We start from the raw sequence: 27,928 nt of genomic DNA on the forward strand, positions 1-27,928 counted from the left end.
AGACCAAACCTAGGCTCAAGGAGCTGACATTCTGGTAGGAAAAGACAGACAATAAGTAACAGTGGTAAGTGAGTCCTATAGCATAGTAGGAAGTGATAAGTGCCATGGATAGAAGTGAAGGCGGGAAAGAATGGGGAGGGATACCGTTTCAAAGAAGGTGTCAGGTAAGGTTTCACTGGAAAGATGGCACTGAAGCAGACCTGAAGGAGGTGAGGGAATGAGCTGAGAGAAGAACATTTCTAGAAGAGGGAACAGGCCCTGAGACAGGCTGTTTCAATGGCGTTGAGTAAGAAGCATTCCACTGGAAATTGTGAGAGTGTAATGAAATGGTCAGCCTTCTAGGATCCCTGACTTAGATGGAGAATGTCCGAGTTAGGAGTTGGCACGCTATGACCTGCCTGCATGACAAATCCAGCTTGGCCATATTCGTAAATAAAGTTTTATTGGAATACGGCCATGACCTTGTTTCTGTGTTGCATATGCTGCTTTCATGTTATAATGGCAGAGTTGAGTAGTTACTACAGAGACCCTTGTGGACCACAAGGCTTAAAACATTTACCCTCTTGACTCTTTTCAGAAAAAGTTTGCCAACCACTTTGGTCTTCATCAGTGGATCACAAATTTTTTGATCTGACTCCTTCACACTCTTAAAAGAAGACCCCCAAAAGCTTTTGCTTATCTAGGTTGTGTCTACTGATATTTACAATGTTAGAAATTAACATGAGAAATTTTTAAATACTTATTTTAATTTAAAATAATAAAATTATTATATATTACTATTATGTTAGCATACTTTTATGAAAAATAGAGTATCTTCCAAATGAAAAAATTTAGTGACAGGTGACAATGTTTTGCATTTTGCTGATCTCTTTAATGTCTGACTTAAAATGAGATAGTTGGAATATCCTGTCTGGTTCTGCTGTCAGTCGGTTGCAATTGTTATTTGATTGAAGTGTATGGAGAAAATCAGACCTTACACAAATATATAATTAGAAAAGGAGAGGAGGATGTTTTAACTCTTTCAGAAATTTGTGGATATTCTTAGATATTATACCAAAACCTGACAACTGGTAATTCCTCAAAGCTTAGTTTCCATGCAGCATCATTAAAATCTGCTAGTCTCTTTGCATGCATTTGTCTGAATGCATCATGCTTTGGTCATTTGGAACGGATGGGTTCACTGAGTTATGTGCTCTTCCAAATAACTGACACATTTCTTTATACAGTTATTCCCACATAACGACATTTTGGTCAATGATGGACTCACATGTATGATGGTAGTTCCATAAGATTAGCACCATACAGGCTAGATGTACAGTAGGCTATACCATCTAGGTCAATACACTCTGTGATGTTCATACGATGACGAAATCGCTTAATGACGCATTTCTCAGTCAGAACGTATTCCCCATCATCAAGCGACGCATGAGTGTACTATGTCAAGAAGTCACATTAATATCATCACCAGTCTTATCAGAAAAGTCTCTGAGTATTGAGAAGCTGTCAAGCTCAAGGTGATGGATACAGGTTTTTTAAAATTCTAATTTTCACTCGAAAGCTCAAATTTTACCATTGGCAACAAGTCCTGTCAGTTGTTTTCTCTGAAGTGACAGCATGCAGCCCCCTGCACATAGCCGAGCCCAGCAGCTTTCTTCATCTTTGAGCAAATATTTTCCAAATGCCCAGATCTGAATAAACATAGATTGCCAGTTATTCTTGCAAGTAAAAATGTTATTTCATAAAAAAGCAGCTAGTTTAGCTCATAACTCAAACCATCACAAAAATGACTGTTCTTTAGCCATTCCTTTTTTATAAACAGAAGTGTGTTGTGCATAATTCCATACAGAATATTGACACGATGTGTACTCCAGGGTCAAGATTTAATAATTTCATTGCTTCATCAAGGACATTCATATACATATATTTCATATATATTTGACGGTAGTAGTATCATTTGGTGCCCTGCTGGATTTGTGGTAAGCTGCCAACAGTTTTACCCATCATTGCTTTTGCAGTAGCCATGCGAGTATCAAGACAGTGAAAAAGGCAAATGATGTGTCATCATTACTATAAAGATAAGTTTCACTTTGCAGACCCCTGAAAGGGTCTTAGGGCCCCAGGGTGCTAAACCACGCTTTGAGAAAAGCTAGTCTAAGGAAAGGAAAATGGTCTAGGCTCATCTCCTACCCTCTGGAGTTCAGATAAACCGTATAAGCTTCCCAAATACAGCTGTGCTCTATCTGCCTCCGAGTCGTAGCCATTTTGTTCCCTGGTGGAAATCCCCGCCCCCGTATGTACCTCTTTTCCAGCACCATCTCTCTCACAAAGCCTCTGCAGTGTTACTCAGTGTCCTCTGCTGAGGATCACAGGACTCTGGTCCCTGGTCTGACTCCCCCATGTAAGAAGCCAGAGCAACCTCAACTCTGAAGCCACGTGTCCTGGTTTTCTTACTAGTTAGGAGTCTGTGAGTTGCTGAACCTAGTGAGTTTCTTCATCTGTAAAACACGGATAATTTTACCTGCCTTTGTTGGGTCATTGTGAGGGTTAAACGACATATGTAGAGGTCATGTCCAGCCTAATGCGTAGCATATGGAAATTGGTCAATGAAATGTGGTTGTCTCATCCATTCTACTAGTGAGGAAGTGACTTAAAGGCACATTTTTTGTCTTACTTTCTTGTTTATCCCCCTGAAATGCCTAAGATAGTGCCTCGTTCAAGTAGGCATCTGGTAAACATATCTTGATGTAAATTATACTTACAGACTGGACACTATACTTTGAATTTGCCTTGAACTTCATAATTTCATCTCCCTTTTTAGCTGGTAGAATAAATAAATTCTGTTCTTGCCAGAACTTTCCATTGTGATGGAACCTGGACATCTGGCATCATTTCATGGCTCAAACTCTTGGCCTTGACTTACTAATCTTACTTTCCTATTTTTGTTTTAATTTTTTATTCTGAATTAATTTGAACTTTGGTGAGTTTTTTCCAGGCTAATGATCTGCATTCACATAGAGATGAAGCTTCGCTGAGAATCAGAAGCAGGGTAAATTATACTGTAGGAGGGAAAGAACACACACAGACCAAAAACTTGGTTAAAGATACAAAGAGGAATAAATGGTTTCTTCCTCTGCCTGGTAGGATAGGCAGTGCTCAAGTATTACAGATGTCCCCAGTTTGGTGTTTCGTTTTTTTTTAATTTGGGAACATTCCTCGTTAGAAATCAGTGTGTAAAGGAAAATATTTTTGGCCTGTATTCAAGAATTCCTAAAGGGAGGAACAGGCCATTGCAAGTGATAGTTGTGTGCTGTGGTTGTGGAACGGGCCACAGGTCTTCCTTCATGAACAATTCACATCATCCGTGTTTATTTGGTGGGTCATCTTTGTGCTCCTCCAACACGTCCCCAAGAAACTGAACATTTTCCCGGGGCTGGCAGCAGTGCCTCTTGGATCCACCAGAGCTGGGAATACTGAGCGCCAGGGGGATGGAGAATTGACCCGAGGGAGACCCTGGCCTGGTCTTGGCTCTCTTCCCCAATACGAGCAGACACCTTAGTCGAGTCACCTCATCTATGAATTACAGGTTCCACACATCCTAATCAATGCCTGAACTGCTTGAATGGAAGACGGTCATAGAATAAAATTTTGATTTAAGAATGGCCATCCTAGAAGCTACTTTGACCTTTCTCCGTCACATGCAAGTTCTGTTAATGATCGGTATCCAGGGCAATAAATGTCTGTTTAAGACGGGTCAGGTAGACGAATCTCTGTGCTGACCTAGTCGTGGTTTGGGTGTCCAGTGCTGGAGGGGAAGGGAGAGCAGTAAATTGGTCTGTGATCCTTCTCCAACCATTTATTCAGCAAACGCCAAGCATTGCTGTGCGAGACACCACGATGGTCACTGAGGAGCACAAAGAATAAATAGTCATTGTTGTATTGACATAGTTAGGAATTCACTGGCCTTTGTTTTTCAGCATTTCTTTTGCATTAAAATCTTCCCCAAACAAAGGAAGGTTTCTCTTCTTGAACTCCACCCAAAGGCCGCCTGTCGGAGGCGGACTCGGGTCTCCTCAGACAACCCCAGAGCTCTGAGGCAGGGTTTCAAAAACCAGTGCAGTAGAGTAGAAGTCGCCGAGATCAAGAACTGTGTTTTCTTCCACTCTGTGCTCAGCCTAGGGCCTGGCACAGGGGAGGCAAGTGAACATGCGTGTTTGAAGGGATCTCCACAGCGAAGCACCCCCAGGGTCTGACTCATAGTAAGTGAGGAAGATATGGTCCTCACTAGCCCAAAACAGGAGAGAGAGGCCATCAAAGGGCTAGGACATGCCCCCATCTGGAGGACCTAATGTGGGAAAAGAGGCATTTAATACCCCAGCGGTCACTGCGGCCAGCTGACCGCCCACTTCACACTCGAAGACCCCAAGACCAACCGTTTCTGGCAATTGAGTCAAGGAGCGTGTGGTTTTGATCCCGTATTTAGTAAGTGATGGTTCAATGATTGTCAAGTTGTCTGATTTCCAGCTGGGGGACAAGAACCAGGGAAAAGACACACAGGTGACATGACAGGGAGAGGGTGGTTGACAAGTGGACAGGACACCTGCAGAGGAGCAGCTCTCGCGCGGGCGGAGGCTAGTGACTGGGGAGGGGACAGCGCTCACTCAGAATGTGGCTCCAGAGCAGAGCAGTTATTTCTGCGCTCTGCCCTGGAATGTCTGCCTATTTTAAATGTGTGAAACCCGATGCCTGGCGTGTGCATGTTTTTATTATTTTTTCTGTGTGTTTCAGGGCTCCACAGTGGCTAGAGAAGCTAGTGACAAAGAAAAGGTAAGTCCCCTGACACATTCCTCACCGCGGTCCTGCCAGCCTGTGTGACCTCTTATTTTCATTTGTTCTTTTTTTTTTTTAAGGAGGTTTTTTTCCCTCCCCAAAGCCCCAGTCCATAGTTGTATATCCTGGTTGTAAGTCCCTCTAGTGCTTCCATGTGGGACACCGCCATGGCCTGGCTTGATGAGTGGTGCCATGTCCGTGCCCAGGATCCGAACTGGCAAAACCCTGGGCCGCCAAAGCAGAGCGTGTGAACTTGACCGCTCGGCCATGGGGCCGCCCCCTCATTCATTCTTTCTTGACTTCCACCCCTGGGTTCTTCCCGTTTCTCCTGCTGGCGCACCCGTGAAAAACACATTATTGGACTGAGAAGTGTTCCACCTTAGTTCTCTTCCTTGGAGTACCTGGCCCATCCCTCTTTGTCGAATAACGACATCGTTCTTAGTTTTAAGTGTGGTTGAAAGAAATTCTTCACATGCAACACGGTCTTGAAAACATCGCTGCCTGTGTAGCAACTTAGGATGCAGACAGGCAGGTACAGCTCAGCCACAGGGTCCCAGCCCTGCCGTATCGCTAATTAGCCAGGCGTGGCCTGAATACGTATTATTTCTTGCCTCTCTGAGCCCCGGTTTTCTCACCTGTAAAAGGAGGCTGCTGAGCTTCAACTTCACCTGTAAAATGCTGGCTGAGATGAGCTTCAGACTCCTTTCCAACTATAAAATGTTAAGATACGATTAGAGTGTTTTTTTGCTTAAAGAATTAGAGATGAGGAGACCACATCTTTTTATCTTTTCCTGAGTCACTGGACATTAGGTAATATTTGAACCACATTTAGTTTTTTATGCAAGATTATAAACAGATTCAACTTGAAGGATCACTTTGAATAAGTTTGGGAAGTAGCTTTGTGGATATAAACATAAATTGACCAAAACTGACGTTTGCTTGTCTGGAAGGCACCTCTGTACTCAGGGTTATTCCTCCTCATCGCCTTGGGAAGTGCCTTCTTTTGACTATTTAAAGCTAGGCTCAACGTTTTGTTTTTGTTTTTTAAATTAAATTCTTTTAGAATGATATCATTCAGTTTTGATTGGAATTTTACACAGTTGGAAATCTGCTTTTATTTATCCATTCAGAAGTGTTTGTCAGCATCTTTATGGTTACTGTCCTAGCGTGAGGGGCTGAAATAGTGAACCACACAGACACATCTAGCAGCATAGACAGACGTTAAATAGGGAATGACAGCATCATGTGATAAGTATTTTCACAGGGAGCACGTAACGAGGGCACCTAACTCCGGCTTGGTGGGGTCAGGGTAAGACTTCCTGGAAGAGGTGTTTGGAAACCTGAAGGATAAGTAGGAGTTAGCCAGGGGAAGAGGCGAGAAAGAGCAGCATGTGCAAGGGCCCAGAGCGGGCCGTGCTTGGTGCTGTAGCTGGAGGGTGAGATGAAGCCGCAGAGGTCAGCAGAACCAGTTGGAAGTGCTGTTGAAATAACCCAGATGAGATGGTGGCCTGAGTTGGGATAATGGAAGAGGATGGATCATAGGGAGATTTGGGAAGAAGAATTCACAGAACTCGGAGATTGAGTGTGGGAGGTGAGTGGTTCCAGGGAGTGTGTGTGGAGGGAGGGCAGGGTTAAGGATGACTCCCAGGTTTCTGGTTTGGACAGTTGGGTAGGTGTTGATTCCACTGGCTGAAAATGGGAGCAGAGTGGGAGGAGTACTTTGAATGTCAATGTGGCATCAGAACAGAGATGTCCAATAGGCAGGAGAGGCTGTAGAGAGTGTTTCAGCTGGAAAAAAGGGCGTGGAAACCTCATGGGAAGGATGCTCAGCAAAGACAGGGAAGTAGATGAGGTCACCCGGAAAGGGTGTATGGAGTAGAAGAGAAGCATGTCCAGAACCAGCCCAGAAGAACATCATCATTTAAGGAGTGGGTCAAGGAAGAGAGTCCTGCAAAGGATCTGCTGAAGAGACAGGAGATGAGCCAGGAAAGTCTGGATCATTTGGTCTAATATTTATTGAGCATCTGTTATGAGCAGGCGTTTTGCCACCCATTAATGAGAAACGCCTCAGCAAACAATGTTCCTACTCTTATGAAAGTTGCATTCTAGAAGTATCCCAGAAACCAGAGGAAGAGAGCTTTCCCAGAATTGGATGCTTCTGCAAGGTCAGGGAGCATGAAGACTGAGAATTATCCATTGTACTTGTCAGCAGGGAAATCACTGGTGACCTTGTCAGTGATGATGGACGGAGCAGAAGCCCAGACAATGGTGGGTTAAGAAGTAGGAGGAGAAAAGGACACAGTGGATCCTTCTCTGACAGTTTGTCTTTTCACTGTGCATTAGTGAATATATTTTTACACTTCCAACCTCCACATACATCCCCCTGAAGGCACCCACTTTGGCCAAAAGAAGCAGAAACGATGGACAGTCCACTTTCATGTTGCTGTGACTAAACATTTCTTCCAGGTGCCAAAGACTCAAGTGGGTATTTAAGTTTTAGTCCCTGAGAAGCTCAGAGCTTTAGTATTATTTTCTCCTAGGAGAAAATCCCACTGTGGATATTTAAAGAGCCAACACAGACTTTTCAGCATCATAACAAGAAGCCAGCCCCCGAGTGAGAACTGTGGACATGATCCACCACTACTCCATGTTGGCGCGTCTGTTTTTGGTTCATTCCCAAGTCCCTTGAGACTACCGCCGGTGGCCTTTTTTCCCCCCTCTGTTTATTTTGATTTCTTCAGGTTACATCACCAAGGGCTTGGTCTGCTCTGACAGTAACCAATGCCAAGAAAGACAGTTACAGCCAAAGGGGTGGTTGCTGCTGAAGCAGAATTCATCAAACAAGGACACGTATGAAGGAAAGCCACGAGTATTTGATGTCCTTGTAGCTGTCATATTTCATCAGAAGCAGACCATTCAGTTCCTTATCTTTCCCTCCATTGCTCTGCCTCTAGGACCACACACTTTCCAGAAACCAACCCATGGCAATCGCCACAGTTCCACCGCCCACCTCTCCAAAAATGTTTCGCCCTGTAGTGGTGTAGGTTTCTGTGAAAAGACATAGAATTATAGAATTTGTTTAACGGAAACCCACTTTTCTGAGGATGCTGCTAGGATGCTTCTATCCTGTATTGAATATGTGCCTATTGTTCCTCAAAACATCTCCCTTTGGGGGTGGGCTTAGAGAAGCCAGAAATGGGAGGGACCTTGAGAGGTCAGAGTTCAGTTTCCCTTCCTGACACGTGACAGATTGAGACCCAGAAGCTTAAGTTCCCATGCTGCATCTCAGTCAGCGGCAGAGGTAAAACCTCACCCTATTCAGGGGGTTATTTTTTTTTACTGTTAATTTCGATGTATTGGGATTTAGAAAGGTAAGTATAATAGCTGGCCTTTGTTGAGTGTATTCTATATGGCAGCCACTGTTTTCAGTTTTACGTGGATTTGGCCGTGTAAGCTTTACAACCACCCTATGAGGTAGCTGCTGTGGCGGCTTCCTTTGAGTACATGAAGTTACATAATAGACAGGTTCAGTAACTTGTCCACGGGGCCACAATTAGGATGTGACGGGGCCAGGGTTCCAGCCCAGAGCTCACATTTCTAACTACTGTGTGGTTCTGCCTTCTAAATGTTTGGGAGTTCTCTCTCTCCTTTTTTTAAAGGACATATCATCAAAAATTTATGTTAATCCCATGAATCATGAAGAGGAACAAGGAAACTTTCACTACACTGACAAAACAGTGTTCCTGTGTCTTGCACTATGTAAACAGTAAAACTCTCTCCACGATTGCCCTGCGGACGGGTTCAGTGCTCTCTGCTTCTTCCTGGGCTGGGCGTGCAGGACAGCTCTTCTTCCAGAAGGAGCAGGGCCAAAGGCCACCCCACCTGGCCCTCTGCATTACAAATGCTCACTGGGAAGGGCAAGAGGAGATAGCCTGAAGATATGGAATGTAAAAGTAATGAAAATTGGTCATTGCTGGAGCTGTGCCTGCCTTGGTAATGGGGCATTATGTCTCCCTGATAGGGCAATTTGATTGTAACCTGGCAACAACTGAGGTGCCATTTACTAAACTGTAATACGTAAAAATAAGTGGAATGTATTAATGGAACTGAACTCTTAAAAACATTGGGTTTTTAAGTTCTGAAAAATTTCTTTGGGGGCCACCCGGTGGAGCAGTGTTAAGTTCACGCTCTGCTTCGGTGGCCCGGGGTTCACCAGTTTGAATGCTGGGCATGGACCTGTGCACCACTTGTAAAGCCATGCTGTGGCAGGCGTCCCACATATAAAATAGAGGGAGATGGGCACAGATGTTAGCTCAGGGCCAGTCGCCCGCAGCAAAAAGAGGAGGATTGGTGGCGGATGTTAGCTCACACCTAATCTTCCTCAAAAAAAAAAAAAAAATTTCCTTTTTATGTCCATTTTCGGGTTTTCTTTCCATGATCAGTTAATATTTTTGACTCTTCCAAAAAACATGCTATTCTTTGTCTTTACAAATAAAACCACAAACATTATCAAAACAATCATGTTACCTCTGGTTAGAAATATTTGCAGAAGGTTAAAAATATATACTTTCTACATTTTAGCCTTTTGTAAATGAAACCAAATGATTTGCAAGAATGTTATTTTCATTGCTATCCTTGCATAACCATATTTTCTACAAAATGATTGTCACAGTGCAAAGAACAATTTTCTCAGAGAATCTCCATTGACATGGCTTAATTAGTAATCTGAATTCTTAGTTCTTCTTTCGAGTCATTATAACTGTTTTAATTTCCCATACTTTTAACTTGTTGATGACAAGTTTTAAAACTGTCATTTCAAATATCTAGTGATATAGGTGCAGACAAGTCCCATCCCTTCGATTTCAGCTTGACACATAATTAGTGTGATTTGTATTAGCATGATAATGAAGCTGGAACTGAAGGGAATAAAGAAGTTCTATTCCAACAATGATGGAATCACTTTCATGGCAACAAGTATCAGAACATGCACATACGGATGTCTTGAATTTCTAAAAAAAAGAGCAGAACGGTGCTTTTTTTTCTTAAACCGTTGTCAAATTCTGACAGCTGCTATGACTTGTTTTAGTCTTTAATTCTTTCCTTTTTAATGGAAGGGCATCTTCCATTCATGGCTCCAGCAGTTTAGCCCCCTCTAAATGAGACAGAGAAATGCGAATCTCCCTGGTGGTCGATCTCTTCACAGCTGCGCTGCGATTCCAGTGTGACATCAAATTAGTAATTATCGCTGAGCAGACTGCTTTTTACAAATGACAGTCTTAGCATGCTGCCAGCAAGCAAGCCACTCAGCGGGGAAGCCGGGCGAGTAAAAGAAAACATAACTGGACTCACTTGATTTCCGGGGGATTGGACCTGACTCTTGAGAAAGCCCGTGTTCTTGAGAGAGAGAGTCCTGGGGATTTGCACAGATATGCATTTCGTTCATCGTCCTGCACAGTTCTCCAAACTCACGTCTGATTTTATTAGGTAAAGTAAAGCCTGGGTAATGGAGTCGTAGGGTCACAAGAAGAAGATTCCTTTTAACATATTACCTTCTCCCTGGAACCCATTGGAGAGCAAACAGCTGCCCTGCCATTGGCATTTGTATGACTATATTGGCAATAATCATTGTTGACACTTTGATAATGGGCTACAAAAGCCGCCTTGTCAATTCTTAGGCATTGTGAATCGTGCTAGCAATTAACTGACTGTCACCGTCTCTGACATTTTGCCTATTACCGACTGAAGGCTCAGGAGAATTCATCATTAATACCCTCACACTGAAAAATGCTTTCCTAAGCCAGTTTTCAGCATTTCTTTTGTGATCTTTAAATTGTAACAAATTATAATTAATTACTACCTCTCTCGGGTTCTTTGCGCTGCAGCTCAAGGCAAGGTAACTCAGATGGCAGGCTGGGAGCATAAGGTACAAATGCACAGCAGTGTGTCGTTCAGTTCAAAAGCACTTCCTTTTCCGCTGTCGGCGGATGATCAGTTAAAGGGCGATCGTCAAGGTTCTTAGGCCCTAAACTCAGCTAAGGCTTGAAGCTTCTTCCGTAGAAGTTCCCTTCTCCCCAGACGGAGGGGCATCCTTTCCCTTGGCCAGCCACTGTTAGGATCACCGAGCCTGGCACCCAAAGTTAGCGCGTCTGAGTCCCAGCCGCTGCTCTGGCATCAGTGGAAGTTTGGGGTTTGGGGATAAACCGTTTGACTCTCTCCTCATTTGTAGAATTAAAAGATGCACTGTATCATTGGTCCCCATTCTTTAGTGTTTGTAAGAGTCTCTTGTTTCCAATGATGCTTTCCTTTCCTGCAGAGCTGCAGGTTGGCAGCACACTTGACTTTAAATCCGGACTTGACAGGCACTAAAATCCTGTCTGTTCTAGGTATGGGTTAAGGTGATGGCTGTTATTAATGAGAAGAATGTTCTGAGCCATTGTATAATATCAGCAGATGTCTGAGCAAGCCTTAAGACCCTATGATGTAGACCCTGGGGGTTATTCTGGAAAGTGGGGTTTTTATGATTCAGTTCATTTGGAATTTGGTAAGAGTTGTGAGAAAGAACATACAATGACTCTTGTGAGCATCTCCCAGACGCCAGCATTAAAGACCTCAAGCCAGTTGGCCTGTGGTGGGGTATAAACTCCCAGTTGCCTTACAGTCTTTTTTTTCTTTTTGAGGAAGATTAGCCCCTAGCTAACATCCACTGCCAATCCTCTTTTTGCTGAAGAAGATTGGCCCTGAGCTAACATCTCTCCCCATCTTCCTCTATTTTATATGTGGGATGCCTGCCACAGCGTGGCTTGATAAGTGGTGTGTAGGTCCGTGCCCAGGATCTGAACCAGTGAACCCCAGGCCACCACCTTGGAGTGTGCAAACTTAACCACTGCACCATCGAGCCAGCCCCTTACATGCATTTTTATTTCACTGGACTGAACTCAGCTCAGAGTACCCCATCTGGAGCAGTGCTATGAGGTGTGGGAATTTTTTGAAGCTGACAACTCTTATGCAGTTGGTTCCAGAAAGACTTGGGGTGGAGAGAAGACTTCCAAAATTTCGTCTGTGGCCTGAATTTAAGCCAAGCTGCTGCAGATGTATAATTATTAAAATAATAAAATTACGGGCTTCACTAGCTTAGTATTAAACCGGAAACAATAGGACTTAGCAGAGTTCTTGGGTTTGCAGACTTCTGGAGTTTGACATTTCTTAGCTTCCCACCGCTGACATCCCTGCAGCTCACCTTCAGCTCAGATTGTAACAGACCTATTTGTAGGTCTTGCGTGCAGCTTCACTGTCACGTCACAGCCTGGGGAGGAAAGCCAAACCATCACCATCAACATCCTCACCAAGAGATGAAGGGCCGTTACACTCTGAAAAGCATGACAAGACTAGAAAAGGAATAAATTCCACTTTTTAAAGAGTAGCTTGAAAATTTTAGGAAAAAATAAATAACCAACAGCTGGGTTCCACCAGCCTTAACAGTTCTAAATTGCGAAATCAAGAGAGGGCTTATCCAGGTTTGTGCTGCTTAGTTGCAGCTCGGTTTCCCGAGTACATTGAGGTATATTCTTTCTACATTTACACACAGACGAACCGTCCAAAGTAACAGGACCACGTCCAGGTGCTGGTCACAAATGTACACATTCTCCTTGTGGAAATTACAGGTTATTAATGACCTGTTAGGTCATTCCCCAGCCATGAACTTGTGTAAACATTCCACTTCTGTTAAAGAAGGTTGTTATATGTGCTTTTTGTGAGAAAACATCTGTTATCTTTACTACTTCTGTATGAATTTTACCCATATTTACTAATTTGCCTTTTTGTATATCAAATTTGTGGCTTGGATGTTTTGAGAAACAGAACTGATTTTATTATCAATCTGCACCATCTCTTATTACCGCCAAATTGATATCACATATATGATGTTATTCAATCAAATTATCTTTATCCTAGCTCCAACGTAAGGATCACCTGAAATTCTCTCTCTTTCAGCAATATTTCTGGGTGATATTTTCAACCCCATGGACTCTCATATTATGAAGCAAGCTTGGTGAAAGGGGATTATTCTTTTTTATACAAATTTATTTTCATTTAGGTGAGCTTGGAATAACAAGTGAATCAGGAACAGAAGCAGTCCCAACATAAGACAATAATTAGTACATATTTTTTATGTTGTGTATTCAGCCCCAGGTGTCACAATATGGCCCATCAAAGGGACACCAGGCGGCAGTCTTTGACATCAAGGCTTACAATTAGACGTTTTTAAAACGAGTTGCCAACCAAATGAGCACATTGAACAAAAATTCATTTCTTTCTGAAATGTAAGTCCTTTAATCACTGAGTACTATGCTATATGTTACCCTTTGCATTGAAACCTTCTGGTGCCAAAATCCTGTTTGCATTAAACACTCAACTGTGACAGGAGCACATTTCATCTTCCTATTTAGGTTTTCATCTAGGCTAAAAGAAAAACATGGCTCTGTATTATATAGATTTTGGCTTTGTGCATTTTAAATACATATATTTTTAATTTCCCGATTGTTAGTGGCAATTTAAAATACAATAGACTCTTTTTGCGTAATTTCATATAATTATAGAATGATGATAAAATCCAGTATCATTTTAGTTTGAATTCCATGTATTTGAAGTTATTTTTAGACTGTAAATACAGATTTAAGGTATTTATGATTTTGAAAAACCATTTTTTGAGTCGTCTAAAAGATTAGATTTTTCAAATCTCACTAAAATAAGAATTCTAAATAATTTCTGGTTTTATTAACCCTCAAAATATCCGATATTACTAAACTCCCTGCAGATGACAGTAATTGTACATCAAATCAGGAAGAGGGTATTTTCAGCAAGGTTTCCCAACTAGGAATAGCTTTTACAGGTGACCGCAGGTTTTCTAGCCGGAATTTACAATAGAGGTTTGGAGAGCAGGGCATGGAGCTGTCACGGCAGGGGTAGGAGTCTGTGGCCAGTGTCGCCTTTACCGCTTGTGTACTCTCCGCGTTCCCTCGTGTGTCTGATGCAGTGACGTGAAATAGTAACCTTGCGCTTGGGTATGCCAGGTTTGTGTGCAGTAAGTAAGGGAAGTGTCTTCCAGACGCAAAGACAATTTGTAGAGAAGCCATGGGAGACATTTGTGACTAAGGATAAAGCCCCAAAACAAAGGAAATTTCAAACATGGTTGTAGATTACTGATATCTCAAGTTTAAAGAGCCTGTTGCTTTAAAAAGTCAGGAAGGGGGATGGGGCTGGCCCCGTGGCCGAGTGGTTAAGTTCGCACGCTCCGCTGCAGGCGGCCCAGTGTTTCGTTGGTTCGAATCCTGGGCGCGGACATGGCACTGCTCATCAGACCACGCTGAGGCAGCGTCCCACATGCCACAACTAGAAGAACCCACAACAAAGAATACACAACTATGTACCGGGGGGCTTTGGGGAGAAAAAGGAAAAAATAAAATCTTTAAAAAAAAAAAAAGTCAGGAAGGGGGAGAAAAAAGAAGAGAAACAAACTAATGTGTAGCCAGTTCTTATTGCCAAGCCCCGTGTGTTCTGTGTCATTTCGTTCACACCCTCACGCTGTGACGTAGGTATCATTGATTTCCCATTATACACATAAGCAAAGGAGGTTTGGGCAGATTAAGCAGCTGGTCCAGAACATCACAGCTAGTACAAAAATGTTAAATATGCCAACATAATTTTTTTTAAATCTTGCTTTTGATGTATTAGTGATGAGCTTTTCTCTAGATACACCAGCCATGCTTGAGAACATGACCAGCGAATAACAGGAGCCATGTTTGTATATAACTCTCCAGGTGGCAAGCACTGCCCTGAGCTTTGTACATGTATGATTGAACTAGTGTAATCCTCACAACAATGCTGTTTGCTAATCCCCATTTAAAGATGAGGAAACCAAGTCACAGAGAGGTTAAGTCACTAGCCCAAAGTCACACAGCTAATAATTGGAGAAGCTAAGATATAACCCGGGCAGCCCGGATCCAGTCTGTGCTCATAACCACAGGCTTCAATTTGTGTCATAAATAGAAAGCTGGGCCATACTGAATCAATTTGGGGCCTGGCATTACACAGCAGGAAAGTGTGAGGGATGTTCAGCCTGCTTATTTTATCCGAACAGCGGAAGCAGGGGAGCTGGGTTGCAGAGGGAACGGTGTCGCTCTGCATATGCCTTTAGCTGTGTTTGTGCACATACATGTCACATTAGTAGAGATGAATGCCACTTTGAGTCCAGCCCACCCCAGTAGAATTACCTCAGGCAAAAGAGAAAATTCCCCCGCCTCCTTTGGCAGTGCTGGACTCGGTGCTGAGTTGGGTGGTACACAGCCTCCCCCCTGGGAGCAGCTGCTGGAGGCCGCCAGGCAGGACACCCTGTCCAGGCCTGGGCAGACTGGGGAGGGTGACGTGGGAAAAGCAGCTCCCTCTCGTGCCTTGTCCTTGGCGTCACCTCCCAGCAGCTACTTTGTGTGGTACCACAATTCCCCCATCACACTTGGAGGCTCCCAGTCTACACAAAGTGGCCGGGAGAACTTAATTCAGAGCGAAGAAATAAAGACTTAACCTACTACCCCTTCAGACAGCTTGCTGACCGCTGGCTGGAAGCCGGCCTCGGAGAGTCCGCAGCTAAGCAGCCTTTCTGAGCCGATGCCTTGAGCCCTGGCCGTTTCCTCCACCCTCTGGCTGGTTCCACATTGAACTCGAAAGGGTGTGAAAGATACCCATTAGAGAACCAGACCCAGTGACTATGAGGCCTTCAGAACTCCCCTAAGTGCAAATAATCCAGTGTTGCAAAGCAAAAGGTAGACTCCTGGCTGCCCACAATAATTTCTCTGCAGACACACCTCTGTGGGCAGTGGCACGCCAAGAGTTCATGAAGCTCATGAACTCATAGTAAAATGAATTCACTTTAAAACAATGATGTGTTTTTAATACAAACACTGCTTATTATCAGAGAGATCTATTGAAATTTTTTAAAAGCTAAGCAGTAAGGTTTTCTTGAGGATGAATCATTATCAGGCGACCTCATCTTTGTCATCTAGTTCTTAGTAGAAAAGAAGTTAAAGGTTTTTTTAAAGAAAATATTGTGTTTGCAGTTTTTCAACCTGTAATGCCAGCTGTAAATCCATACAGTTCGCTGAATGCTCACAGTGGTGATGATGATAACAAGAACAAGTGACATTCACTCTCTAAATGTGTCGCACAGGCTTCAGTCGAATTCTCAGAACAGAATGATGAGGAGTCGGGCAGCCTGGCGTCCCATCTCAGCATGAGAACTGGCCAACCAGTTTCACGTGCAAGGCTGCAAGACCTTAGTTAAGTTGCATAATCTCTATAGACTCAGTTTCCTTGTCTGTAAAATGAGTTCAAGAATAATCATTAGGATTGTTGCAAAGTAAATGGGACGATGCACTTAAATAAATTAACCCGAGGCTGCTGCTGGTGCTGGTGCCGTTTTCCTGTTTTACCCCTTCTACACCTAAGCAGACAACCGGGAGAGGTTCAGGAACCGGGCCTTGTCCCTGGAAAGTAAGGAGTGGAACCGGGATTGGAGCCTCCAACCCTGGGGCTCCCGAGCGCCCTCCCCTCCCACGGACATGGGGATGGGTATTTGTCAACCACGGCTGGATTCCTCTAGCAGCTGCCCTGCGAAGGATCCACCTTTGCCTCTTGAGCCTTTCAATAAGCCTTTAAGTCTTTTAAACAACCTGGTTGGCCTTTTTTGAACTGGCTCCAATCTAAATACATCCCTCGTGCCTGTGAAACTCACAAGGACGCTGAGGAATATCGTGCAGGGTGTGCGGAGTTTTATGAGGCAGATTATGCCGTCCCGGTCACACGAGGTGATGCTGCTGGGGTGACCCTGAAATGGCACTCACCTGTGTTCACATGCCTGATCTCACAAACACATAGCTGCCTTGTCATGGTCTGTCATCCCTGCCTTCAGGTTTCAGCTCACACAAAAACAGAAGACCCCTTTCCCCTTCTTTTCTTCCATGTATGAAATGAGTTGTGGAGTTGAGGCAGACATCTTAATCCTTAACACCGCCATCCACACACACACCCATCTCCAAAACGTAGTTAGACAGAAATGCCACGTGGTCTCCTTGGAGCCTCATGGTCCCTCCTCCATCTCCGTTTCTGTCTGTAGATCTGGCTTCCACCCTTTTTTCTCAGGCACTTCCAGTTTTGTATTTTTTTGGCCATATTGCTCGCTGTCCTCTGAATGGGTTTGTTAAATTTCAGATCCTCGCTTTCATTCACTGTGAAACCTCATCAGGTTTATAATCCTGATAGAAGAACTGATGCTGGTCTAGTGTGACTGCCTCAGACATCTAACATTAATGTGCTGTCTTCACATCCAGGGTTTCCTTTTACATGTATTACATTATTTTTAACTTATTAATGACGAATTTGGGGGGTTAGTCTACCAGGCCCCTCCTTAGTTTTTATAAAGAATGGCATTGCGTTTTCATTTCCTCAACTCTATGACTCAGCATAAAAGTATCTGACGGTAGGTCAGTCTTCCCCCAGGACCGTGTTATTTATCACTACATCGTACGTATCCGGGCAGCCTTGTTTCATGTCTTTCGTACTAGATTACAAACGCCTTTAGAATAGAAATGCTGACGTACTCATTTTTGCATCCCTGTGCATGACGGTCTTTCAGTAACTGCTTATTGAATTGAATCTTTGGGTTTCTGAGCTCCGCTCCACCCGCTTTGTAAGGGTAATTATTTTGGCAGTCACTATATCAAATTTAAAGTCACGCAACTGTTCAAATCTTCTCAAAGTTAAAGTAGCTTTGCTACTAATTGGGAATTGCGTAGTGTATGTGCATGTATAGATAGATGAGTAGTTTACATACGTGTGTACACTTTATAAAATAAGAAGAAAAAGTAAGCAGTTCAGGCATGAAAGATGGTTCGGTAGTTTTCTTTTATCAGAGGAGAGAGGCAGGTGGGGACCAGGAAGGAGGATATGTTCTTTCCTTGGATCTTTTTTTTTTTTCACTTGGTTCATATTTTTGGAAAAGGGAACCATTCAGATGTTCGTTAATATACTAAGAAAGGCAATTTAGTATGTTGGATTAACTGGAAGAAATAAGCTGTGGTTAGCCGAAAGGAGGCAAGCGGGGGTTGAGGTCTTGAACTCACCCAGAATGCAGGCTGCATGACGTTAAATAGAATAATGCACACTATTTTAAAATTATATGCCTATATTATCCCGTATGCTGCAGCACAAGCTGAAGTTTTTTCTTGCGACCCATGTCCTGATAGTTGCTCATTACTTTGTGTTGATTAGCATTAAGTACAGTTTAGTTACAAGCCCACCACCTTCTTTATTTGTAATGGATAGAACTTCTCGTCTTAATGTTTTATATTAAAAGAAGACATTGTCCCTTGACATTGTCCAAATGAAAACAGAATTTCCTTCTCAGTGGGGTGGTGAGCAGGAAAGCCTGGAAGGGCAGGTGGCTAACTCTGGCTGCATGTTCTCCCTGACTCAGAAATTAGATGCGATTATGGATGGGGCTTTTATGAGACAAGACAACATGTTATTGGTAACATGAACCCAGCAAAGGCTGCCCCAAAAGTGTGGGGGAGTGTGGAGTTGGATGGTACGAGTAAGAGAATTGAGGGTTCCTGGCGAAGAATTCCAAGAGTACAAATTCTATCCTTAGAAGACCTCTTGTAGGAAAGTGAATCTAAGAAAGCAGTCGGGTTCGTGCCTATGAAAACCATGCAATGTGTTAGCGAAGCCTCATAAGATGGGGTGTGTCTAACCCTCCATTCCTGGTGGGAATGCTTCCAGTGCTCGTAGCTCACTGGTGCCCCCTTGCGGTACTCAAGCCACCTCACATTTCCTTGTCTTGAGCGAGACCCCTGCAGTGAACAGGGCGAACTCAATTTCCAGGGGTGGACACCTAACCTCCAGGATTGGAAGGAGTATGTTGTTTTCAGCTTTTTTTCAACCTTCTTTTCTCTCATTTGTTTTAGGCCAAAGAACTGCCAACTTTAAAGGATAATGATTTCATTAATGAGGGCCAAAAGATTTATATTGATGACAACAACAAAAAGGTGTTCCTGGAAAAACTGAAAAAGGATGTTGAGGTAAGAGAAATCGATATAAAGGACAACCCCATTGTATAAATTTCAACACTGTTGGTTTTTAGGAGCTTTTTAAACCACCTATTTACATCTGCAATCAAGGCAAAAATATATATTGTACATTATTAAGATCGGATCTGGTTTAAAGAAGAAGTGTACTCATTCAGCATCTCTCTCCTTTAGATGACAGGCCAGAGAAAGCTCCTGCTGTCTCTGTGGGGTGTCCCCACCCTCAGGTTCCCGTGTTCTGTGTCGTGGGGGTAGCCTGTGTGTAGTCACAGCCCGTTCAGACTGACTGTCCCCAGCAAGCGGAGTTGGCTGGAGGGGAAGATTGTGTCCCGTCAAACAACGGAGCATTTCAAGAACAAATGTTTAGTAACTGTTTGAATTGGGGGCTTTTTCCCTCTAAACCACATCTTGATGTTGGTAAACACAGCCTCAGTCACTTGATGCTTTAATATTTCTACCAGCCGCCATGACATCAGTGTCAGTAGATCCATCACGCCAGCCTTCCACATCATGGGAACAGCACGGTTTGGGACTCCGGGGTCACGGGGGAGGGTTATGAGAAATAAAATACTATGTGGAAATGGGCTTTTAGTCTGGAATGAAGGCATTTTCTTTTTAAGTATCATTTTAAGAATTAAAAATAGACCTTTTCCTATCCTTTCGTTTATCGTAAAGGCATTGCAACTCTCCTGTTGGACTTCCTTATATAATTCTTTTAGAAATAAATTCAGCAAAAAAGTGATTTTCTTGAAATTCCTTAGGTTACAAGGCAGTGCAAAGAGAATTCCAATTTAGATAGTTACTAAACTAAGTTTTTCTTAGCTGGTGCTTTCATTCATATGAATGTGTGTATGCCTATGTACTTCTTTTTTCCTTGAAAGACGGTTTCCGCATACCGGTACAGATCTGCTGCTGAGAGAGAGGCTTTGTGGAATGATTTTCTTTTCCATGTCATTAAACAAAAACAATTAAATGACTTGAGCCAAAGAATGAATGTTGTGTGTTAGATCATATTCCCCACGAGGGCAGAAGAGTGTTACAATTTCCTTGTTAATCATCCAACAGCTCTTTCGTTGAAAGACACTCAGACTGACCAAGTTAGTTAGTTATTTTTAGGACATAAACTATTTTAATAAGAACATTTTTGCTTTATTTTAACCTACATGATGTATATGCTTCAATTAGAACCTAAAGATTGGTTATTAGTAAAGGATCTAAGTGTCTACTTTAAAAAAAAGTAGATAAAAGTGTTTGCTTTCATCGTGGAACATTCTTCTCCAGTCTTTCATTAATAAGCATTTATTTTCCTCAGTTGTCAGTGGTTATTATTACAATGCGTATTTGTTAAGCATTTATCTTACTGTGGGTTAACTTGGTCTGATAACTAAGTACCGTAGGTAGACATACTGTCTTTGGATTTTTATTCATTAATCAGCAAACCTTTGATCCTGAGAATAATATAATTTTAGCAATTACAGTAACTAGCCCTTAGGGTTATCTGTGATCTGCCAAAAATATTGTTTTCATCTTTTTTTCAGTTGGCTGAATATCACTGTGATATTTGGACTCCAGAAATAACGTAACTGAAGCAGTTCAGATTTACAGTCGAATTGCATAAGGATCCTCTTGGCCCTTTGTTGTCTGTAATAATGGTGTTGATTAGAGGATTTGGGAGTTTAATCCCATACGTGGCTCTCACACTTGGATGTCTTGTTGAAATAGAAGCAGGGCATAAAGCCTTCTTTCATTGAAAAAAATTCTCAATGGTTGATAAAAGTGTCTTTAGTTTTGAAATTCATGCAGAAGCATCATTAAATTTTTAAGCAGGTAATTATGGTGAAGTAGCTTGACATCTGATCTTGATAATGAGGCTAGAATTTAATCTAGTTTAGGTTTTTCATCAATTCCCCGCTTTCTAATTTAGCTGGCTGGCCTGTTAGTGTGAGTACAATTTGGCGGGGGGGGGGGGGGGGGGCAGGTTGAGGGGTTTGTTGTTTCCTTAATGCTTAAAGTAAAAGATGAGTTTATTATAGCTCAATAAATAATCACTTTTTGGAGAAGAAAGAATTGTCACTGGAGAATCCAGCTGCTGTTTTTCTGCAGTTGTAATCCTTTTCTTTTCATATGCCACGAAAAGAGCTTTTGTTCAGATAGCTTTGCACATAACTAAATATTTGTGAGCTCTTTTCTCTGAGAGAAAGTGCTCTACAGAGAGTGAAAGTCACTTTTGCTTTGTGACCTGCTTGTTATTAACTCTGGTCCCGGAGAGCCGACTCTGATTTCTCCTCTCATTGGCTCACACTGGGGACCACATCACACGATGCAAAACTGCATTCTCCCTGTGGCTATCTGGGAGCGCCCTTGTCACAGGGCATCTCAACTCTCATGTTGATGGTCCCACAGCCTTGGAAATGGTTGGAGAGGGTGTTGGGGGGTGGGGGGTGGTTGGCAGCCAGAATTTACAGAGCACGTAGGGTCTGAGTCCCTCCTAGGCATCACTATCTCTTTTCATTCTTATAACAACTCTTTGAGGATGAGTGCTGTTATTATCCCAGTTTATGGATGAGAAAACTGAGTCCAGAGACACTACATAATTTGCTCAAAGACACAGAGCTATTAAATTCAGACTGAGATTTGAGGCCGTCAGAGGCCACACGCCTAACTGCTCTGATATAAAATGCAAATTAAAAATGTTTATGAGAGCACAGTTGAGACTTTGTTTTCTGATAAATGCCCCAAAGGAGGATTATTATAACTTTCAACAAGCAATAAAATATAACTGTTAAATAGAGCTGGTTGGAATTTTAATTCTGCCTCACAGATGTGCTAGGAGGTGGTAATCCAGTAGAACGAATGTGTTAATAAAGTTAGCAAATAAAGTGAACTTAAATCTGTTGTGGAGAGCTTATTAACGGCTCTTTTGCCACAGAGGTTTCTAGAAGAGTTTGTGACAGGCCTCATAAAGGTCAGGAGGAAGATACTAGCGCGAGGATTTGGCGTAACAAGGAATTAATTATGGGGAAATCAGATTAGATGGGATATTCTGAGGGAAAAATAGGCTGATCAAAGGTCTGGCAGATAATTATTAAGAGGTTGGAAAGGAGGGGACCTAAAGATGACAAAGATTTTAAAATCTCCATACTTTGAAATCTGATGCACTTAAAAAAATCAATAAATTTGAGTCAGAAGCTCAAAGGGATGAACAGAAAGCAGAGCGAATATATATTAAGTTGCTGATGTTAGCTGGAGGCAAAGCCCAACAGCGGAACCTTGACCCTTGCTCTCCTCTGAGCCTGTCATTTTCCAGTCCACAGTAGTTGTGTGATACCCAAAAGGAATTTTCTCTAACAAGAATCTGGGATTTACTGCCACGCTTCATTTTACTCGACTGCAGAAGAGATTTTAAGTAAATTTTGTGAAGATAAGAGCTAGTGAATCAACGGGCTTTTCCACATGTTTCTCCTCTGGGCCCACCTAACTTGATCCCATCTCTCAAGTTTGAATTGCATACTTGTTGAGAAAAGGTCCCTTCCATGGTCATAACAACGCTGACTGTTCTAAGAGCAGCGTCCCTCGGTACATTCGAGGCACTGTTGCTGTAGTCCTGGCTGCATTCTCTGTTTTCATCCTTCCACACCCGTGCGAGGTTAGTGGCATTGTCCCATTTCACAGTTAGAACAACCGAGGCTCAGAGAGGTGAACTCATTGTCAAGGCACAGAGCTTGGAAGCGAGAGAAATAAGATTTAATCTCCCATCTGACTCGAAAACTTATACTCTTTTGTTGTTTTTATGATTATCTGATACTTTAATTAAAGAAGAATAAATGAGTCGCTCTTATCAGCAAAACCTATGCTCTTTTTTACCTTTTCTTTTTTTATTGAAGTATGGTTGACATACAATATTATGTTAGTTTCAGGTGTACAACATAGATATTTGACATTTATGTATATTATGAAATGATCATCATGATTTGTCTAGTAACCATCTGTCCCTGTACAAAGTTATTACAATGTTGTTGACTATATTCCCCATGCTGTGTGTTACATCCCCGTGCCTTAGTTGTTTTATAACTGGAAGTTTGTACCCCTGCATCCCCTGCACCTATTTCAGCCAACCCCTCAACCTCTTCCCCCTCTGGTAACCACCAGTTTGTTCTCTGTATCTGTGAATCTGTTTCTGTTTTGTTTTTTAGATTCCACATATAAATGACATCATATGATATTAGTCTTTCTCTGTCTGACTTAGCATAATACCCTCCATGTCCATCCATGTTCTTGCAAAAGGCAAGATTTCATTCTTTTTTATTGCTGAGTAATATTCCAGTGTGTGTGTTACCACATCTTCTTTATCCATTCATCTATTGATGGACGCTTAGGTTGCTCCCATGTCTTGGCTATTGTGAATAATGCTGCACTGAACATAAGGGTGCAGATATCTTTTCAAATTAGTATTTTTGTTTTCTTTGAGTAAAAACCCAAAATTGGAATTGATGGATCATATGGTAGTTATACTGGTAATTTTTAAAGGAACCTCCATATTGTTTTCCATAGTGGCTGCACCAATTTACATTCCCACCAACAGTGGGAATATTGGTGGCAATGTAAGGGTTCCCTTTTTTTCACATCCTCACCAACACTTACTTGTTGTCTTTTTGATGACAGCCATTCTGACAGGTGTGAGGTGATAGCCATTGTGGTTTGATTTGCATTTCTCTGATGATTAGTGATGTTGAGCATCTTTTCATATGCCTGTTGGCCATCTGTGTATCTTCTTTGGAAAAATGTCTATTCAGCTCTTCTGCCTATTTTTTAATCAGATTGTTTGCAAAACCTCTGCTCTTCACCACCATGCTGTGCTTGGTCTTTCCATTTCTATCTTGGTCTCATAGACTGGGAAATGTATATAATAACCCATTTGGAACTGTAATTGGTTTCCTTGATCTTCTTGGGTATGTCAGATGGCTCCTTACCTAGAGGTGCCTTTGTCATTTCACTAGGGTTTAGTGGGCAGTGCTGGGAGCTAACTTCACTTTCATTTATTGGATACAAATGTTTCCTCCTGGAAGAGGAGACTCAACAGTGGTGTGACCACAGACGGAAGCCCAGGAAGGGGTCTCTGGGCCTGCCCGCCATTGTGAGCAGCACAGATATAAGGGGAACAGAGACCCACCCTACTCAGGGCAGCAGCCCCACCCTGTTGTCACCCCTTCTGTGTCTGACCTTTGGCAGGTTGATTAAAGGCAGCCCCTTCCTTCTGTACGTAAAGCACTCTTGAACGTATCTTGGAAGGTCACCCGTCTCAAGGTCAAACAGTAGACCTACACATTAAAGAGAGATTCTGTTCCACAGAGCAAAGCTGTGTTGTAAACGGTCTCATTTTGCTTCTGACAGGTGCTGCCTCTTGCAGTCTCAGACAAAGCATTTTTGTTGTTCTTCGTTTTTATTTGGTTTGGATGGTTATTTCTTGGAGGAAGGGGCTGAGGGAAATAAAGGAGAGTTGGGGGGACTGGGGAAGAAGCAGCAGGCACTCCATACATTTGTTCAATAAATATTGAGTATCTCGCTTGAGCCCCGCTCCTGCAGTGACAGAAACAGCCAGAGCTCCTGCCCCACACAGCTGCCGTGTTTGGGGAAGACAGAAGCTACTCAGATAGTCTAACAAACTGAATGTGCAGCTAAGCCAAGCACCATTAGGGAGAAGTGTGCAGTGCTGTCCACGCCCGTACTTTGGGGATGTGGCCTGGACAGCATCTGGAAAGACTTCCGTGAGCAGGTGCCCCTGCAGCTGGGGTCTGCAGGTTGAGTGAGAGGTAACTGGGTGCAGGTGAGAGGGCCACAACGGGGTGAGAACAGGGTTCAAGACGGCCCCAGGGGTGATGGGGCCCAACCATCCAGGCCCCCTGGGCCATGTTAGCGTTTGCCACTGCCTGTTGGGAAATGGGACACCACTGAAAGGTCTTAAGCAGGAGCATGACAGGATCAAATTTACATTTTGAAAAGATCTTCCCTTTCCAGAGGGCTAGAGGGGAAAATTCGAGTAGCGTCTGATCTTTACTATTTCCCAGGGACCTTTCAAGGGTCCAGAGGGAGCAGGAATGGGGTAAAGGGGCCTTTGCCCTGCCACCATACAAGCTGAGCAGGACCCAGCCCGGCTGAGCTCCCACCCACCCTGCATGCACCACACACAGGTGGACTCTTTTGGGAGATGTTGCCACCTGGCAATCCAGTGTCTCCACCTGTGCCAGGACCTCCAGAGGCTTCCAGGATGAGCAGTGGGAGCGGGGGGAGCGGGCCAGAGAGGCCCTAGATAAAGGGGTGGGGGCCAGGCACCATGCTAGGCGTGGGAGGGGGCAATGGAGGCGAGCAGGAGGCACTGACCTTGTTCTCTAGGAGCCCAGAGGCTGAGCTCAGCCTGAGGCACATCCTCCTGGGAACCTTGGCAGCAGATGAGACAAAGTGGGGCCACTAGTGAGCATCCTGCCCGGGATGCCTCTTAGGGTCAGAGGATATGACTGGGTGCATCTAATGCACTATTTCCCAAATGTCTTGTTTCCAAAACACTAGGCCTACACGGTGGTCGAGAAAAGGTTCCCTGATAATTCAGTGTGAGGCCTGCTCTGGCGGGTGCCCCTCCTGGAGACTCACGGGACTCAGGAGCTCTGGGAGGGCCTCCTCCTCGCAGACCAGTTGATTCGTGTAACTCATTATTTCCCTACTAGTGTTGTAAAGAACAAGATTTGGGAAAAGCTGCCGCGTGATACAGCAAAGAGAATAAGAGCTTTGAACACGGGTCCTGAATTCACTACTTCTTTGCTTTGAATCCTTGCGCAAGTTCTTTTTAATCATTCCGAGCCTATTTGCCCTCTCGCACGGGGATCCGAATGCCTGCCTCGTGCCAGCCCAGCTGTCTCTGTGCCCCGTAGAGCCTAGTTCTCTGCCACCTCCATGGGCCCATGTGGAGCAGAACAGGTGACCGAGGGCTGGGTGACTGGCTCTGTGTTGGTTCAGGGTTCAAGTGTTTTATGGTGTTATTATTCTCTCGAGATGGGGAAGGCCACCCACATAAACAGGTTCCTAGCCGGATGCACCCTGAAGCCTGACAGCTCTGGGAGGATGGACAGCCTCTGACCACAAGGGAGAAAGTCTGGTGGAGGCAGGTGGAGGTGGCAAGTTGGTTCTGTGATTACTTTAATGGGGGAGTCTGGGGCAAGCCATGGGGAGGAGCAGAGGCTGCTTCTCTCTCTGCGGCTCAGAAAACTGATCCAAGGCTTGAGAATAGGCACTCTGTTTTGTTTGTTTGTTTAATAGAGTAAGTAACACATTTATTTTTGTCCAGCTTGATGGAGTTATAATTGACAAAATTGTAAGCTATTTAAAGTGTACAATGTGATGATTTGATATACATATCTGTTGTGAAAAGATTCCCCCCATCGAGGTAACACATCCATCACCTCACATATTTACCTTTGTTTTGAGAACATTTAAGTTTGCTTTCCTAGCAAATTTCAATTATACAATGCAGTGTTGCCAACATTGGTTACCATGTTATACGTCAGATACTCAGACTGTGTTCATCTTATAACTGAAAGTTTGTATGTACCCTTTCACCAACCGCTCCCAATTTCCCCCACCCCCAGCCCCTGGCAACCGCTTTCCCACTCTCTATGATTTAGACTTTTTTTAATTCCATATATAAGTGATACCATGCAGTATTTGTCCTTCTGTGACTGCCTTATTTCACTTAGCATAATGCCCTCAAAGTCCATCCATGTTGTCACAAATTTTCTTCTTTTTTAAGGCTGAATAATATTCTAATGTGTTTGTGTGTGTGTGGATGTATATGCATATGTATATAGCACATTTTCTTGATCCATTCATCCATTGATGACACTTGGGTTGTTTCCCTCTTTTGGCTATTGTGAATAATGCTGCCATGAACTTAGGGGTGCAGATAGCTCTTCAAGATCATGGTTGCAGCTCCTTTGGATATAAATCCAGAAGGGAATTGCTGGATCATATGGTAGTTCTATTTTTAATTTTTTGAAGAACCTCTATACTGTTTTCCATAGCAGCTGCACCAGTTTACATTCCCACCAACAGTGCACAGAGTTCCCTTTTCTCCACAGCCTCGCCAACACTTGTTCTTTCTTGACTTTCTGACAGGAGCCATTCTAACAGGCGGGAGGTGCTAGCTCACTGTGGTTTTGATTTGAATTTCCCTGATGCTTAGTGATACTGAACACCTTTTCCGGTCGCCTTTGGCCATTAAGCACCCTTTTTTGATAAAGGCTTTGCTTCTATCTATTTTTAAGTATTAGGTTTCTCCTACTTTGCTTAAATATGTAAACACAACGATTGTGTAATTTCTTTTTTCTGAGCTCCAAACAAATGTGGGAGATTAAGCCTGGCCCCCGGGGACTCATGGTGGGCAGGCAGACAGATGGGAGCTGAGGAAGGGGTCGCCAGGAGGAGGCCTCGGCCGGTGAGGAACTGAAGGCCTTAGGAGACAGTTCGGGCCTGAGGTCCTCTCTGCCTTGTCTTCAAGGGAGCATGGCTTTTCTTTCAGCTCAGAGACAAGCTACTTCCCAGCAGGCTTGGGAGAAGAAAGGGCTCTGTAGGTCTCATCAATCAATTTCATGTCATTTTCAGCCAGTACTTCAAGACCCATAATTTCATATGCTTACCCTTTGTGTAAGGAAGTTTATTTCCTACATTCCACCAGGGTAACCCCAAGGCCATCAGCTGCTCTGCATCACTGAGCGGGGGTGGCACCAAGTCCTCCAAGAGTCAGGGTCACCTTCTCAGACCCCCAGGACCAGAGTAGAATTGGCCCCTGTGCAGAGCCAGCCAACTGGGGAGCAGGGAGTTCTTCATTCCAGCCAGCAGATGGGCTGCCACATTTGCCCTCAGTAATACCACCCACATTTTAATTGATCAGTTAGAACATTGGGCTTAAGGTCATGTGTCTG

At 43.4% G+C, this 27,928-nt stretch overlaps 1 protein-coding gene across 3 annotated transcripts in view; it reads left to right on the forward strand.

The window, feature by feature from the left end:
• PIP4K2A (phosphatidylinositol-5-phosphate 4-kinase type 2 alpha) overlaps positions 1 to 27,928 on the forward strand; it is a 166,947-nt gene that overhangs the window by 131,681 nt on the left and 7,338 nt on the right. For all 3 annotated transcript variants that reach the window (XM_008510558.2, XM_070601559.1, XM_070601560.1), the window contains 2 exons: positions 4,786 to 4,824; positions 18,840 to 18,953. In XM_008510558.2, coding sequence (XP_008508780.2) covers positions 4,786 to 4,824; positions 18,840 to 18,953 — 153 coding nt within the window. The remainder of the gene's footprint in view (positions 1 to 4,785; positions 4,825 to 18,839; positions 18,954 to 27,928) is intronic.

The sequence above is a fragment of the Equus przewalskii genome, chromosome 30 (genome assembly GCF_037783145.1).
Source record: "Equus przewalskii isolate Varuska chromosome 30, EquPr2, whole genome shotgun sequence".
In the NCBI taxonomy this organism is placed as follows: Eukaryota; Metazoa; Chordata; class Mammalia; order Perissodactyla; family Equidae; genus Equus; species Equus przewalskii.